Raw genomic sequence first — 15,974 nt, 5'->3', positions numbered from 1 at the left:
AGCAACGGGAACAAGAAAGAAACAGAACCCAGATGAGCTACTTTACTGTCCCCGTGTGGTCCTAAGTGCCCTATCTGTGCTTCACTGTCTTCCTCCATAAAGCAGGTTTTTTTTTCTAACAGTCAAATTCAGTGGAGGTAAAAATAATCATTGTTTCCATTTATTGAGCACCTACTGTTTGCCAGGCCCAGGTCCAGGGGTTTACTGTGCCCCCTCATTGGGTCTTCCGGAACCCCTCTGACGGAGCTGCTGTGACCCCCAGCAGGCGTGGGCTGGCCAGCGGCCTGCCCGGTTCTAGAACCTTTTCCTTCCCGCAGGCCTGCCTCGCCAGGGTCAGCCGCCTCGGGGCTCCCTAGGGGCCGCCGCTGGAAGATTGTCCCTTCTGTTCCCGGCCCTCCTGCTTCTGGCTGCGTGCTCTTCCCAGAAAAGCGTTCTGGCCCGAGGCTTCCTGCAAAAGTCACTCTCTCCAATACAGACAAAAAACGAGCAGGGAAAGCGAGCTATTCCCCTTTGTGTCTTGTTTTTATTTTGCAAATAACAATGAAAATTGATTTCGTGGGAGAAGGCCGCTGCCTGAGGAGAAATGTTGCTGCTAAAATGGTGTGTTGGCTTCCTCAGGGGCTTCGAGAGATGCCTCAAAGAGCATCTGGTTCCTTTTTTTGAAGCCAGCGTTTTTACGAAGTAATTTATAGCGAGTGGTCCTGGCAGAACATGCCACCTACCCTGCCCGGTGGATCCACAGGGCTTTCTCTTTGGTCGTCATTCATGCTCAGCAGCCTCTCAAGAGAGAACCCCCAAAACTCCGGGGTTCTGAGAGAATGTCCCATGGGGCAAGTGCAGCTGGTGGGAGGGGCCTGGGGCAGGTGGGCAGGTGGGCAGGTGGGCTGCTGGGCTGCATCAGGGTCAGGGTCACTGCAGCCAAACTACCTTTATTTCAGAGGCATGTGCTTCTTCCTGACCTTTGCTGCCTGTTTCTGGCTTGTTGGGGACGATTCCTCCTGCTTGTTGCCAGAACGCTTTGGAAGCGTAGACGGCCCTGCATTGCCCATGCTTGATGACACAGCACTTCCTATTCTGTCAACTGTTGCAGCGGGCAGGTCACAACAGGAACTTGGTGGCTCGTGTGATAGGGGCCATTGAAGTGAGCTCAGGGAAGGAACTAGTCAAGGGGCGGGTGAGACCCCGGGCCCAGCCCTTGGTGGGGGGCAGGAGCTGGGCTGCGGAACACACACTCGGACCCCGGTCCCCTCCTGCTCTCTGATTTCCTTCCAGAACACAGCCGGCAGCTGGAGGGCGCGGGAAGCTGGTGCTGTGGTCTGTGGAGTCGGCCCCGAGGGAGACGCTGAGCAGAGAACCGATTCAGAGGAGCAAACAGAGAAGTCTGCCCGGTGGGGTGATCTCCCGTGATGGTTCACGAGGCCCAGCCAGCACGTGTTTGGTGAATTCTGTGTGCTGGGCGCTGTGCAGGCGCCCGGGCTGCGGCGGTGGACGGGCTGGGTGTGGCCTAGAGCAGCAGGTCTGTGGAGGTGCCGCTCAGCGCGTCTGACGGGCCCGTGTTCTGCCAGTGGAGGTGAGTCACAGTCTGCCGGTGACATCTGGGGGCTGAGGCATAAATAATCTCGGACAGCTCATAATCTTCCAGATACTCTCAAAGCCCCTTAGCTAACCTGTTACAGAAGCAAGTTTCCCAAACAGTCCACGTTCAACCAGGGGGCCCAGAAGTGCCACACATCAGATCTGGAGGCCACTCATACCCAGGAGGACAATGCTGTGGCTTTAGTGGCCCGGGATTCCTTCTCTCTGCATGGGAACAGGCTGGTGGTGGCTGGGTGGGGCGGGGAGAAGGCCCCGTTTAACTTGAAGCCTGCAGGGCAGCATCTGGCTCAGCCTGGCTTTGGTGCACCACCTTCTTAGTTTCTCTATTGTCACCTAAGCTTGAGGAAGGACAGCTGGTTGGACTTTGGAATCAGGCAGAGCTGGGTTTGAATTTTGCCTCTGTCACTCCATAACCGTGTGTCATTGGGAACGTAATGTAATGGTTCAACGCCTCAGTTTTCCTCATCTGTGAAATGGGTGCCTTCAGTGCCTAGCCCAGGGCTGGCACGAGATCTCTGCTTGGTTAATATTAAGTCCTGTCCAGCTCCGCCCCTTGTCGAACACTGGGACCAAGGGTTTATCTGCCTATTGCAGTTCATGTCTCCAGTTTCTCGCCAACTGTCCAGGTGCCCTGGTAACGAGTCCCAGATATCATTCCTACCCGTCTTCTGGGCAAGCACCCAACTTGTCATTTCTAGTTTCTTGGTCTTCACTCTTGAGGCCAAACAATTGCTCTATCTTGGCCGTCATCCATGTGCCAGGCTGATTCCTGAGCACCGATTTTCAACACTGCTGCTTTGGCCTTGGCCGAGTCTCTGTCCCTCCTCTGTCCCTTCCCTTTTGAGCTTCCGTGTTGAGGCTCCGTCTGGAGGACAGTGTCACCAGATGCCTTCCACCTGCCCCCAGGGGTCTCTGTCCAACATCTGGAAGCCCACAGAACCCGGCGTGAGACCCAGTGTGAGACATTTAATAAACACCAGGTGACCTCAATAAATGTGAGTCAAACTGGAGGCATGCTCATCCATGACGTACCCAAGGTCATCGCTGTACGGCCCCCAGCTACCATGAGAATCATGCTCCAGCACTGTCGTAGCCCTGACTCTCCCCCATCCCAACTCTCTGTCCACGGCCCGAGAACCTGGGATACAGGCCCCATCCGAGTAGCGACCTTAACTGACACTAGCCGCGGTGATGCACTGTAAGTCAGCTCTGTGCTTGGGACCTGTACGTTAGCTGTAGCTTGCTGTGGTTTAAATTTTTTTGGACTTGTGCATCCAAAAAAATATTCAATGAGGCAGCTAGGGAAACAGAAGTCAAAACTACCTTACAGTGAGAGGCTGGTAGTTCTCTTTTTGGCATTAAAGAACATCTACATTTTCTCTAATTTAGACCAACTCTGTACATGATGAGTAGTATATTTTTTTAAACGATTTTATGTCCTGTGCTTATATGGAGGAATGGTGCCTTCCAGACTTTAATATGTACACAAATTACCCAGGAACTTTAGGATGTATCTTCTGCATGTTTTCTATTTTTGAGACGGGATCTCACTTTGTTGCCCAGGCTAGAGTGCAGTGGCGTCATCATAGCTCACTGCAGCCTCACATTGCTGGAATCAAATGATCTTCCTGGCTCAGCCTCCCAAGTAGCTGGGACTATAGGCAGGTGCCACCATGCCCCGCTAATTTTTATATTTTATGGAGATGAGGGTCTCACTATGTTGCCCAGGCTGGTCTCAAACCCCTGGCCTCAAGTGATCCTCCCACCTCCGCCTCCCAGAGTGCTGGGATTACAGGCAGGAGCCACCATGCCAGGCCAGATTCTGCATTTTTAACAAGCTCCCCAGTGATGTGGATGCTGTTGGTCCTTGGCCTACACTGAGTAGCAGAATGGTAGTGGGAGATGGTACACGGCTGGCCCTTGATTTACAATGGTTCCACTGTGGTTTTTTGACTTTGCGATGGTACTAAAGCATTCAGTAGAAACCGCACTTGGCTAGCCGTGTGCCGTACACACTCTCTGCTGACGCTGGGCCAAATCATTTAACATAAAGCCTATTTTATAATGGCGCTGAGTGCCTCATGCTATTGGTTGAATACTGTACTGAAAGTTTTCTGAGCGTGTTTAAGGAAGGGTGGGTTAAGCTATGGTGTTCCGTAGGTCAAGTGTATTAAACGCATGTTTGACCTGGTATTTTCAGCTTATGGGCTTATCGGGACATGACCCTATGGTTCAGTCCAGAGGCATCCGTGTAGGGAGGCACAGTCCTCGTCAGGTCCCTTCGTGGTTTGGCCAGCCCTGCGTTTGCAGACTTTCTGGAATATCCTCGTGGAAGTCAGAGTGGTCCCGCATGGGGTGGGGCTCCCGAGACAGCACCTCTCCTCGTCTAGTCTGGGGCCCTTTGGCTTGGGCAGGTGGAGGTGGCAAGGGGACCCTTCCCTTCGACTGTCATTTTCTTCTTTTCCAGCTTTTTATCTCGGTTCTGCCTTGCAGTTGCGCTACTGGGAGCCACCTTCTAACTTGGTGTGAACAACGCGCGACTCTAGAGGTTTCTCCAGCCCTCAACACTCCCCTACCTGGGCCAGCCGTGTCCTGGCTGGCACTGTCCTTACCAAACTGCACCGCCAGCCCCAGGGAGGTGACCTCAGGCTGCCCTGGGGAGAGGCAAGCCCTGGAGACACCCCCGCTACAAACTCCCCTGGCTTTGAAGGACTTCTTCCACCTTGGACAGGTAACACAATGAACAGGTACCAAAACTACCTGGCTCAAATTTACTTTCTTCTCCTGGTCCCCCTTCCCTGCCGCCCCCACTTGCAGCTTACAAGGGGGCCAGAGGCGTCAGGGTGTCCCGAGTCGCGGGAGGCAGGGGGGTGGGCAGGGTGGAGGGCCAGCCGTTCAGCGCCGACCTGGAAACGTCTGAGTGGGAGATAAAGAATTCAGCAGCGAGAGCATGAAACAGTTTTATTTGCTGTTGGGGAACGACGGGAACAGGCAGGAATAACAAGGAGGGGAAGGAAGCTCCGACCTCCCCTGCTCCCTGGTCACTAAGGGAGGGCACAGGGCACAGTGTGATCTGGGTAGACTTGGTGACCACCCCATGCTGAGGACAGCAGAAACTCCACAGGGGCATCTGTGATCAGAAAAAAGCCAAAGAAAACAAAGGCATCTGCGTTTAGTATGGGTTTCCTATTTTAACATAGATTTTATTAGGGGGAAGAAAAGAAGGAAAAGTGGTCACTTCTAAGTGTCACTGGGCTGGCTGGGGCTCGGGCTCTAGGGCAGGGACAGTAGAGACCCACAGCTCCGGGACAGCTCCCTGCTGCCCGCTTCCTGCCGAGGGCAGCTGCTCCAACCTTGCTGTGTACCTGGTCCCCATCTCTTACCTAACAGTCAGGGCTGACCAGAGAGGGGCTCTGGGGACACAGAGTCAGGCAGAACCGGCTAGTGTTGTCCCAAGGGGCTTCTCCGCAGGTGTTTGTATGCGGGGAGAAGGTGGGGGAGACTTCAGGGCAGTCCTGAGAGGGAGGAGAGGGGCTTGCAGGGTCAGTGGTGAAGGTCAAAAGAGCAAAACCTCAGAACCAGTCCATTAAGTGGCCTTCCGGGTGCACAGGCTCAGGTTTCCTCCTTGCCAAAGCCCAAGGCTGCGAAGTGTCTGGAATGTTCCGTAGCACAGTGGCGACACTGGCAGTGACCTGTATCTTTCACCGTGTGTCTCACCCCCCCTTCTCATCTTCCTTTGCCTCTGGAAAGCTCATGTTATGGATGTGCAAAAGGAGACCTCTGGAGAAAATGCCTCCACCCCTCCCAAATAAATTAAAACCAACAAAACTCCCCACTCAACAAAGCCACAGGCCAGAACAGAGTTTAAAATTAAAATGTGTGTTTAAATAGAAATGGACCAATAACTTCATGAGTTCATCTCATAAATACTAAAAACCAAAAGAATCATCCCAAGTCCAAGAAAATTAGCCTGATTTGAAGACACATGAAAGGACATGGGCCTCCCTCGACATGTCTGGGCTGGTGGCCTGTGCTGTCCACCGGATGTCCCCTGAGCACGGCAGGAGACTCGAGGCAGATGGGTGGTGGGGAGCTTCCGGAGGCCCTGCTTCACAGGAAGGCTGTCCACCTGCAGGCCCGGCCAGGGAGCTGGGTGGTGGAGAGCCAGGTGGGTCACCAGAAGGATGCAAGGTGACCAACACCACGAGAGGAAGGGCTAGGGCATTTTGCAGTTCAGGCAATGGCAACACCTTGAACATACTGTGCTTCCCGATTTGCCTTATAACCAGTAGGTGCCCCTTAAGTATTAGTTGATCTAGCCTTTGATCAGCCAGAGAGACCACATGAACCATATCCCCCTGTCCCCACCCAAATCACCATCTTACAACTGATTCCAGTCAAGGAAATTTGTTAGCAAAATATTTAGCAAAATAAACTCAGTCCAATCTAAGATTCTAAAGAAGCCAAGTGTTCTGTTTGGGCCCCCACCAGCTGCTGCCTGAATTTCTTCATCCCACGGGGCTGTCAAGAGTCTGACAGCTCTGCTAAGGGAAGCGTCTGCACTCCGCTCCCCCATCACCCCTTCTCCGGGTGCCCTGAGAAGCTCCGAATGTGTGACCTCACGCGAATCCGAGTGTGCAGTCTGGGGTGGCGGACGGATCAGCAGTGGCAGGCATAGGTGACTGGGGAGACACACGTGTCTACGCATGACACATACAGGTATATGTAAAACAATAAAAGCGTTTAATTCTCTTTTTACATGGTCACAGGCTCCCTTCAGTCAGGGGAACCCTACCTGGCGCCTCCCTCTCTCGTGACTATAAGGTCACGGCCTGGTGATGTGCCTACCGCAGGTTGTCCCAGTGAGTCAGGACAAGTCACAATTAAAATCCTGCAGCGACAGCCCTGGGTACGTGGGAATGACAAGAGCCACCGCCTCTTCAGCTGGCTCAGCCTCAGAGCAAACCGGAGTCTGTCTCAGCCGGCAAATGCCAAACAGCAATCCCGTGTCTTATTTCTATTCTGGATTTTTATAAAACACTTTTCTATATAGATATATATATAGCACGGCCAATGTGCTTAGTACGCACTCTAACATAGAGCACAGGAACACTCACTGCGGAGCGCCACCGGGCCCCACAGCGGGGAAAGTGCCAAGGCCACACACGCACACCTCGCGGCGGCAGACGGCACACAGGTGTGGAGCGCCACGCCCCCTGCCTTTCCACGCGGCTGGTCCAACACCGAGCACTCGTCTTGTTTGTCCCCTTGGTGGTGACAGAAACAGTAGCACTTTCTAAGGGCAGAGGACGTCAAACAGTGTGGTACGGAGGGAATGATTCTTAGCCAGAAATCATCTAGGAAGAATTGCCAAAGGTCAGCCTGGCTCACGACCCCAGGCTGAGGTCTGCGCTGTGGAGGGTGGGCTCGGCTCTGGGGGTCCAGGGCTGAGGCGGCATCCCGCAGACACGTGCACACTCACACACCCACACGCCCCGGGAAAGTGCACTTCCCGTGGCTGGTACAGAAATAGCCTGGCACGCTCTCTGACACAGCGAGGGTGTCTGTTCCAAGCTCCCCCCCGACTCCTGCAGATTCTCTCCCGCATCTGCTCCAGCCCTTCGCACTCCGAGCAGGAACAGGTCTAGAGAGAAGGCCCTGGGCCGCAGGAGAGCTTGGTGCGTGCCCGGGAGGACGACGGGGGTGGGGGCAGCTACGAGTTCGAGACAGTGAGGAGCAGGAGGGGCCTCTGCTGTCAGCATGTGTCTCCTCCCCGCGAGCCAGACCGAAGAGTCCCTAGAAGGTTTCCGGTACGGCTCCTCCACAAAAACATGTTGAGGAAGAGAAGTCTGCTATTTCGAGTTCTATTTTTGCATTTCCAGTAGCAAGTGCTGCGCCACCAAGCTGAGAGGACACGGTCCTTGGGCCGCCCCGGGCTGGGTGCTAGGAGCTCTGCACCAGGCGTCTGTAGTGGGGCATGACCTCGTGCTCTGGCAAATGGAGGGCGAACTCCAAGGCCACTAGCACTGGGAATTCAAAGGCAATCAGTTCTCGCCTGTTCAGCCGGAACTTCTCTTCCAGTTTCTGCAACAAGAAAACCCAAAGCAATGTGAGTGTTGAAATTCAAGTCCTAGGCTTTCTCCACGTGCAAATTCTCTGTCCATCAGCCAGTGAGCACCTCCGGGGAAACACACCCCGGGCAAGCCTGTGCTTCCTGCCCTCAGTCCTGGGGTGAGAGAACCGCACCTCTCTGAGGGCTGGCGGTCTGTCCGAGCCTCACCCATGGCATGTGACTTCCTTTAATCCTCTCAATAATCTTACAGGGCTGATGCTACATTTCTCTGTATTTACAGATGAGAAAACAGGTTGCAACAGGTCAGAGAACTTGTCCAGGGTCACAGGGGCAGTAAATTGCAGCACTGAGATTCAAACCTAACGGGGACTCAAACTTTACCTGCTAAAACTAAGTTATTCAGGCTTAGAGGGTGGACTAAGAATAGGGCAAACTATCCACAATAACAACCACGTGGTAAGTTCCGAAGCAGGTGAGCTGATAATACGATGTTCGGTTCTTTCACCTTACACACAAGGACCTGAGTACTGGGGACGTCGCCCCACTTTTAGTGTCACACGGCTAAACAGGGCTGGTGCCCAGCCATGTCCTACCTGCCCACCAAATGTAGGGGCTGCTGGACTGAGGAATGGAGAAGGACCACCAGGTGAGGGTGGGCAGGGAAGGCCTCATTTTGCTCGGGGACATTCTGCTTGGGCTTAAACTCAGCTTTTGGCTTAATAAGAAGGCTCACCAACCCAGGTAGCTGTTGACCATGTTCAGATCCTAACTGGGTGGGATCTGGCTTTAGGTCATCGCTACTGCAAATGGCTCATCAAACCATCACTGTTCTATTCTGCGTGAATACCACCAGCTTTTGCTGCATGGTACATTACTCAACTATGATCAAATATGAATATCATTTATAACTTTCATTAACATTTGTTACATCTAAAGACTCAACAGTTCAACAAATATCCATATAAGCCGATCAATTCTCAGCTCAGACTTGGTATCCAATGATCACCTCCATGTTTGTGTTTTACCGTACAGGCTAGAGGACTGCGTACCATTTTCTTAAAATCAATAAAGCACTGGCCTGAAGAACACTCCTTTTCACATGGGAGTGCCACAGCAGTGCCCTTTCCGCTTTTTTGCCTTTGCCGCTGGAGACGGCTAGACAGTGAGACATATGGGGCACAGTAGTAACCATGTCTTTTATTTTTGGTATTCAGATGATAAATATTAATAAAAATTATAAGTGATCTGGGGTCTTGCTGACCCTGGAGGGACTGCTCCTCCCAGGGTTAGCCCAGTCCTCCACCGAGACCCCTTCAAGAGCACTTTTCAAATGGAAACCACCCAATCCAGCGCTCACACCCCACCTCCTCTCTGGGCTCTCTGCGTTGCCCAATCAGCCCAGGGCAGGTGCCACTTAGGGGCAGCCCCGATGGCCCGGAGCCCACTGAAATTATCCAACTAGCCAATCCTAAGCCTGTGCACCCTGCCTTGCCCATTCCTTTCTGTGAAAACCTCAACAAAGGCTGTGGTGTACAGCTCTCCCCTCCCTCCTCGCCAAGCCCAGTGCCTCCCTGCATGGCCCCCACGGCATGCCATGCCCCTTGTTAGAGACTGAATGTTCCTGTCCCCCTAAAGTTCACATGCCGATGGCAAAATCCTCAATGTGATAGTGTTAGGAGGTGGGGCCTTTGGGAGTGATAAGGACCCGGGCATGGAGTTTTCATGAAGGGATCAGTGTCTTTATTAGGAGAAACCAGAGAGCTTGCTCCCTCTCTCTCTACAAAATTAAGGAAAGAGCAAGGAGATATCTGGAAGCCAGGAAGAAGAAGCAACTTGTACCCTGACCTTGGACTTCCCTGCCTTCAAAACTTTAATAAGAGAAATACATTTCTGTTGTTTAAGCCATCAAGTCTACGGTAATTGTTTTTGTTTCAGTTTTTACTGAGACGGGGTCTCACTACTGCCCAGGCTGGAGTGCAGTGGTGTTATAGTCACTACAGCTCACAGCAACCTCAAACTCCTGGGCTCAAGTGATGCTCCTGCGTAGCCTCCCGAGTAGCTGGGACTACAGGCACATGCCACCAGGCTCAGCTAAGTTTTGAATTTTTTGTAGAGATGAAGTCTCACTATGTTGCTCAGGCTGGTCTTGAACTCCTGGCTTCAAGCCATCCTCCCGCCTTGGCCTCCCAAAGTGCTGGGATTACAGGCGTGCGCCACCGCACCTGGCCAGTCTATGGTATTTTGTTACGGCAGCACCAGCTAAGATACCCCTCTCCTCCTGGGAACTGTAACAAACTATTTTCTCAATGACAACTGTCTCCTTCCTGAGCTGTTGGCTTTACTGTACCTCCAATTTTCTATTACCCTGAATTTTAAAATAGACATTCACACATCCATCCAAGGAGATCGGTGTTTCCTTGCTTTGGTAAGGGCTCTCCTTTAAAGGAAAAGAGATACCAGCCGGTCAAACCCACACCCTTCCCCAAAGAGGAGCCGACCAAGGCAGCAGGAAGCCAAGGTCTTGCTGAACCAACGTGTCCGACACTGGACGCTCTGTGGGCCACGCTGCCCACGACACCCCTTGTGGATACCGTGGCTTCTATGGCTGTGAGAGTGACTTCACCTCGACTGGTGTCTGCAAATGGACTTTTATGGCCAGACCCAACGCTGGGGATCGTTGGTCTCACCAGAGTGGATCATCCCTTTGTTGTAAGACAGCCTGGGATGGGGCGTCTGACATCCCTGCTGGAAGGACGGCTTCACAGCCCTCCTCTCTGCTGCCCGCTAAGGACCAGAATCCTTCCAGGCAGGGTCGCCGGCCGGGTCCTTCTGAGAGAGGAACCCTGGACTGGGGTGTGTGGAGTCTGAGATCCCCCCAATCCTGCTATCAGGGTACAGGCCACTTACGTCAATTAAATGCTTGACTTCGTGTTTTTTGAGGTCGCTTCCGATTTTGGCTGCTAACAGCACACATGCACCAGCACAAAGCTTCCGGTTCTGCTTGCTGAGCTTCCCCTTGAGGGCGAGCTTCTCGAAGTAGACAAAGGCCATGGCCACCGTGGGCTCCTCCAGGCCACAGTCCTCCTGAGCCAGCTTCCGCATCTCCCGTTTCAGACTAGAGAGAGACAGGAAGGAGGGAGAGTCCTGTTACAACCTGGAGTTCCCGGGAGCCAAGAGAAAGAGACGACTCCCTCTCGAAACCACATTCTCCTTCTCATTCCCAGAGGGTGACGTGGACGGGGATCATATCCTAGACGTGTGACAGTTACACTGTGTGTGGGGAGGTGACTTACATAGCTGGGGCTCTGGCCTCTCCTCTGTTGGTCGAGTTGTACAGACCAACATGCTATTTTACTTTTATTCTTGCCCCTGACCCGGCAGTGCCGTGCTACCACCACTGCCAGGACGGTGACAGAGAGGGGACAGGGACAGCAGCCTAGGTGGGGAGAATGGCCAGCCAGGGCTCTAATGACCATGACACGGGACACAGGAGGACTCCACTGAACACAGTGGATGTCCCAGAGTCTCGCTGAAAACCAGCAATGAAGCTGTACAACATGGAGGCACAACATCTAGGAAACTATAATCATTCCAGAGGGATGACTACAGAAATAAGCCGGGCCGTTGGCCTGAGCCCTGCCAATACCTGTTACTTCATTAACTAGGGCGGAAAAGGGGTTAGGCTAAGAGCATAACTTAAATCAGCATCCTCAGGAATCCCCCTAGCAAACGGACAAAGTGTGAATGCTTAATTTTTCTCAATTTTTTTGGTTCTTTGGTTTGGAACATGCCAGAATTGAATCAGTATTAGGAGACACATTCATGTAAATGTTGGCATATATTCCAGTATCACACTGGTGTGTATCTAGCTTCCATTACTACACATGCATTTATACACACGTGTGCATGTGTGCACTGCACGTTTGCCAGTCGTCTTGACTATTTGGCCGGCAGACGTGGGTCACCACACGGTGAATCCATCCAGCTACAGGGAAATACGGGCCTGGCTGTGCTTTGGCTGCTGTGGCGATGGCTAACGATGGGGTCTGGCTGGCTGTCACCTGTGGGTGCACAACTTCGGGCAGAGTCATCATCTCACACCCTGAGATACCAACTCTTTCCTCTTCTGCTTGGCCTACACTTGAGAAAGCAGAGACCCGAGTGCTGCCCATCCTCTGCGTTTTCCACAATGGGACTCGTATGGAACCAGCGAGCTGCAGACAGCGTGAAGTGATTCTTTCACTGAAGGACCCTCCCCTAGATCTGTGTCACCCGGGTGTCTGGGGCGTAGCCTTCTGTCCCGCTCCCCACCTCCAACCTCCCGCCACACGGAGGCACAAGTCAGCCAGCATCGGGGAATCTCTTTCTGCCGAATATGATATTGTCTCAATGACTAGAACAACGGGAAGAACCATCGAGCAAATCACACGTTTAATGTGCGCTGGAAGAGGGATCTGAAGGGAAAGTTCAAGGGGGTGCTGACGCCTGTACCTCCTAATTTTGCTGAGGGTTAACTTAATGTGAGGAAACTTCTCCTTGAAGGTCTCGTTCATGTCCTTCTTGAGATCCGAGGGCTTCACGTAGTCTATCACTGTGGTCTGCAACAGACGGGGCAACATAACACGGGTCACTCCTCACAATAAGGGTCATGTGTAATAATTAGGTGTCAACTACAGCCAACTTGCAACTCCCCAAACCATCAAGCAATGGGGAAGTCAGATTAAAGCTGCAACAAGGGCTCTGCTGAACCCAGGAGCCTGAAGGAAGCCGTGGCCTCTTGGAGGCAGACGAAAACAAGCTGCCTCCATTAACAACATGAGGTGACATTTAGGACGTCAGAAGTCGGTGCCTGGGGTGGGGTGGAGGTGGGGTGGGGGGGTTATCTTGTTCCAGTTCCCGTGTCTCAGACTGTTGTTCACACAGCACAGGGTTGAAGGGCATGGGATTCAGACTTGCACAAATCCGGCTAGATCCACACTGGACCATTCACTAGTCACCTGGCTTTGGGAAACTTATTTAATCACTGCCATTTTCAAGTTCCACATCTATAAACAAAAACAGTAACAGTGCCTACTTCACATGGCTACTTTGAGAACTACACAAGAAGTGCTCTGGATGCTTGGCATGGCATACAGTGAGTGCTTGATAAAAGTTAGCTATTTTTTTTTAATTTATTTTTTAAATTGTGATAAAATACACATAACAGAAAATTTACCTTTTTTTAAATTAAAAAAAAATTTTTTTTAGAGACAGGGTCTCCTGTGTTGCCCAGGCTGAAGTGCAGTGGCTATTCACAAGGCACGATCATAGCTCACTGCAGCCTCGAACTCCTGGGCTCAAGCGATCCTCCTGCCTCAGCCTCCCGAGTAGCTGGGATGGCAGATGCACACACTATGCCCAGGTCTGAAAATTTACAACTCTACTATGTCAATTATTCTTAGGTATGCAGTTTAGTGGCATTAAGTACATTCACACTGTTGTGGAATCATCACCACCATCCGTCCACAGATTTTTTTTTCTCTTCCCAAACTGAAACTCGGTACCCATTAAACAGTAACTCCCATTCCCTGCCCCCAGCCCCTGGCAACCACCACCCCACTTTTTGTCTCTATAAATGTGCCTCGTAAGTGCAATCACATATTTGCCTTTTTGTTACATGCTTATTTCGCTTAGCATGATGCCTTCAGGGTTCACCCACGTTGAAGCACGTGTCAGAATTTCCTTTTTCTTTAAGGTTGAATAACATTCCCTTTTATGTATATAATGGTAGCTGTTATTAATGATCCCTTCAAACTTGAATTTCTTCTTCCTCATTTCTAAATTCTATCCACCCATAAGGACTGGCTGCTCGAAGCCCTTTCTGAGTACTCTGGTCTTCTTTGCTCCTCTGTGCCCTGCGTTAACTTTGAACTGAACAGTCTCATCCCTCTGCAGGAGTACGCTGGCCACGGCTCGGTCCAGTCTGGCTGACCACAAGCAATAATTGAAGCCTAGGAAAGAAGACACTAGAGATTCTGATCCCAAAGTCTGTTCCCATGGGTGGCCCACTGCCAGCCAAACATATTAAAGGTTTCCTTAATGGCTCTAACAAAACTTGGTGGCTTTATCTGAACACCCCCATCTACAGGACACACGATTTTTATGGCAGACATGTGGAATGCCTCTGGTATCCCTTAACAGTCAAGAGTAGCAAACAGCCAGCACATCCCAATTCAAAGTGACCTCAGTGCTACCTTCTCTGCTTCCCCAGCGAGTGAAGGCAAACGGTGGCATTATTGACTTGAACAATTTCACCACACTTGTTCTGGGTTTTGTGATGCTTGGCTGGAAGAAGACTCCACTGGGGTCTTCCTCCTTGGATACATGGTCTCTCTGGCCCAGTCGGGAAGGTCTCCCTGAGCTGGTCCAGGGCGTGCCCACTTGGTACCTGCTAGCGATGTGCCCTGTGCGGAGCAGGGAAGTGGCAGCCCAGCCGTGTGGGACCACAGCATCTGCACGTGTGCCCAGGCGTGTGTGCTGCTGCTCTCACTGCTGAGGTCCAGTAGGGTGGACACCTTGTGGCAGCCCTCCAACATAGTCTGTTTCCCTTTCTACTTTTAAGAGCTGCTCCATTTCATCTCGAACAAATGTCTCCTCTGGGTTGAACAGGATGTAAGATTTTTTTGTTTAGGAAACAGGCAGTAGAATGGGCACCACCTCGATCATGCTCACCTCCAGCTGGGCCCACCAGCCAACCGTTCTGTTTCCTAAATATCCAGTGCCACCCTCTCTCTTCTCAATGTCTCTCCCCGAGGCACCCCGAACCCCACAGACAGGGCCTCCTGCTCTTCCTCGTGGCCCAAAGCCATGACGTTTGCAACCACGTGAGCAGGCCTAAGTGAAAAAGTTGCCTGTCTGCCTTTGTTGGGGGCCTGAAGCCCTGTAAGCCCCAGGCAAGGAGATCCTGTTGCTTAACAGTCATCTGGATTTGCAAACCAGGCTCTGCTGTGGGCCTGGGTCCCTCCCTGCAGCAGCAGCCGCTCCATTTCGGTTGGTCTCAAATGTAGACACATGCCACACTGCTCTTGAAAGAAGGCTCCCGCTGCCAAAAAAGAAGTTTGCAAGCGCGTCCCGCCACCCCATCTTACAGGTGGGGAGAGAGAGGCTCAGAAAAGTGACAAGGCTCGCCTTGAACCTCAGTGAATCGTGGGCAGGGCCAGTGCCGGGATTCTGGCTGCTTCCAGCTGGCCCCATGCACTCCCTTCCTGCGTTTCGTTCCTCGGCTGGACCGACCGAGCAGCGGAGGCAGCTCCCCACCCGAGGGCTGGGTGGTGGCTGGGCAGCTCCACTGTGGCCAGTCGGGCCACACGGAGAAAGTCACTTAACCTCCCTGAGCCTCACCTTCCCCTTCTCAGAACTGAGATGAGGATATTCCATGGGGCGGCTTCCTAGGTTTATCTTGATGATCAAAGCGAGAACAGAACGTACCTAAGGGACACTGGAAATTTCGTCAAGAGCACAAAGCAGGAGACGGCAGCAGGTCTGGGCTTCGCTCCAGCCCCACTGAGTCACAGTCCCTGCGGGCGGGGCCCCGGTGTCTGCACCAAGGTGAGTTTCCCGGGTGATTTCTATGTGCTAAAGGCCCAGGACTTGCAGATCTGATCCTCCCTGCCCGGCCAACGCCCGTTCCTGGTTCAGTCTGTAGCGCCATTTCCGCAGGCTCATCCTCTCAACCCCACGGGGCTCAGGCCGCTCTCCCAGGACTCACCTTCGCCGCACGCTATGGGGTGAATATCCAGCCTCCTCCTGGGACGCCCGCTGTGTGACGGAGGCTGGAAAGCTAAGGGTGACACTGCCCTGACACCTTTGCAGCTAGAACTCCAAGTTCAATTCCAGCTCTTCCTGCTGTCGCATGCTCTGGTACGACAAGGCAGAATTGAACCAGGGGCTGCGCTTCTGTTGTTCCTGCTGCCAAGAGGGGCTGCAGCAGGAGTCCTTGAGTCCAGTCACTAGCTTCTGGGTGCCCATTTTGCGGGTGTAGACCACAGCAAGGCAGCATGGGTCTGCAGCCGGCAGCAGGTCCCTAACTGTGGTGGTTTCCTGACCCCGGCGTGGTGGGGGCCACAGCCTGTGCCAGCTCCCGGGTCAGAAGCCGGAGTCCCGATCCCAGAAGAGGCGAGGCAGCGGCCTCCCTGGTGGCCCGGCTCTGAGATGTGGCCAGGGGATCCTGACTCAGGCTGTTCCTTTAGTCTCCCCCCCAGTGATTCTAACAAGGTATTTAGTGAACACCCTGTGATGAATCCCTTTCTTCTTCTTTTTTTTTAAG

General features: G+C 52.6%; 1 protein-coding gene and 1 long non-coding RNA gene across 3 annotated transcripts in view; one reads left to right on the top strand and one right to left on the bottom strand.

The window, feature by feature from the left end:
• The first annotated feature begins 872 nt into the window (after positions 1 to 872).
• Positions 873 to 13,741, top strand: LOC123621618. Its single transcript, XR_006729200.1, has 3 exons — positions 873 to 1,570; positions 4,090 to 4,343; positions 13,604 to 13,741. It is a non-coding gene; the product is annotated as an uncharacterized LOC123621618 (long non-coding RNA).
• Positions 6,400 to 15,974, bottom strand: part of CABLES1 (Cdk5 and Abl enzyme substrate 1) — a 103,660-nt gene continuing 94,085 nt past the window's right edge. For both annotated transcript variants that reach the window (XM_045527481.1, XM_045527482.1), the window contains 3 exons: positions 12,161 to 12,267; positions 10,577 to 10,784; positions 6,400 to 7,680 (listed from right to left, as the gene is read on the bottom strand). In XM_045527481.1, the coding sequence (XP_045383437.1) occupies positions 7,540 to 7,680; positions 10,577 to 10,784; positions 12,161 to 12,267 (456 nt within the window). In that variant the 3' untranslated portion in view covers positions 6,400 to 7,539. The remainder of the gene's footprint in view (positions 7,681 to 10,576; positions 10,785 to 12,160; positions 12,268 to 15,974) is intronic.

The sequence above is a fragment of the Lemur catta genome, chromosome 16 (genome assembly GCF_020740605.2).
Source record: "Lemur catta isolate mLemCat1 chromosome 16, mLemCat1.pri, whole genome shotgun sequence".
In the NCBI taxonomy this organism is placed as follows: domain Eukaryota; kingdom Metazoa; phylum Chordata; class Mammalia; order Primates; family Lemuridae; genus Lemur; species Lemur catta.
The sequence above is the reverse complement of the archived record's forward strand: the minus strand, read 5'-3'. Positions and strand labels throughout refer to the sequence as shown.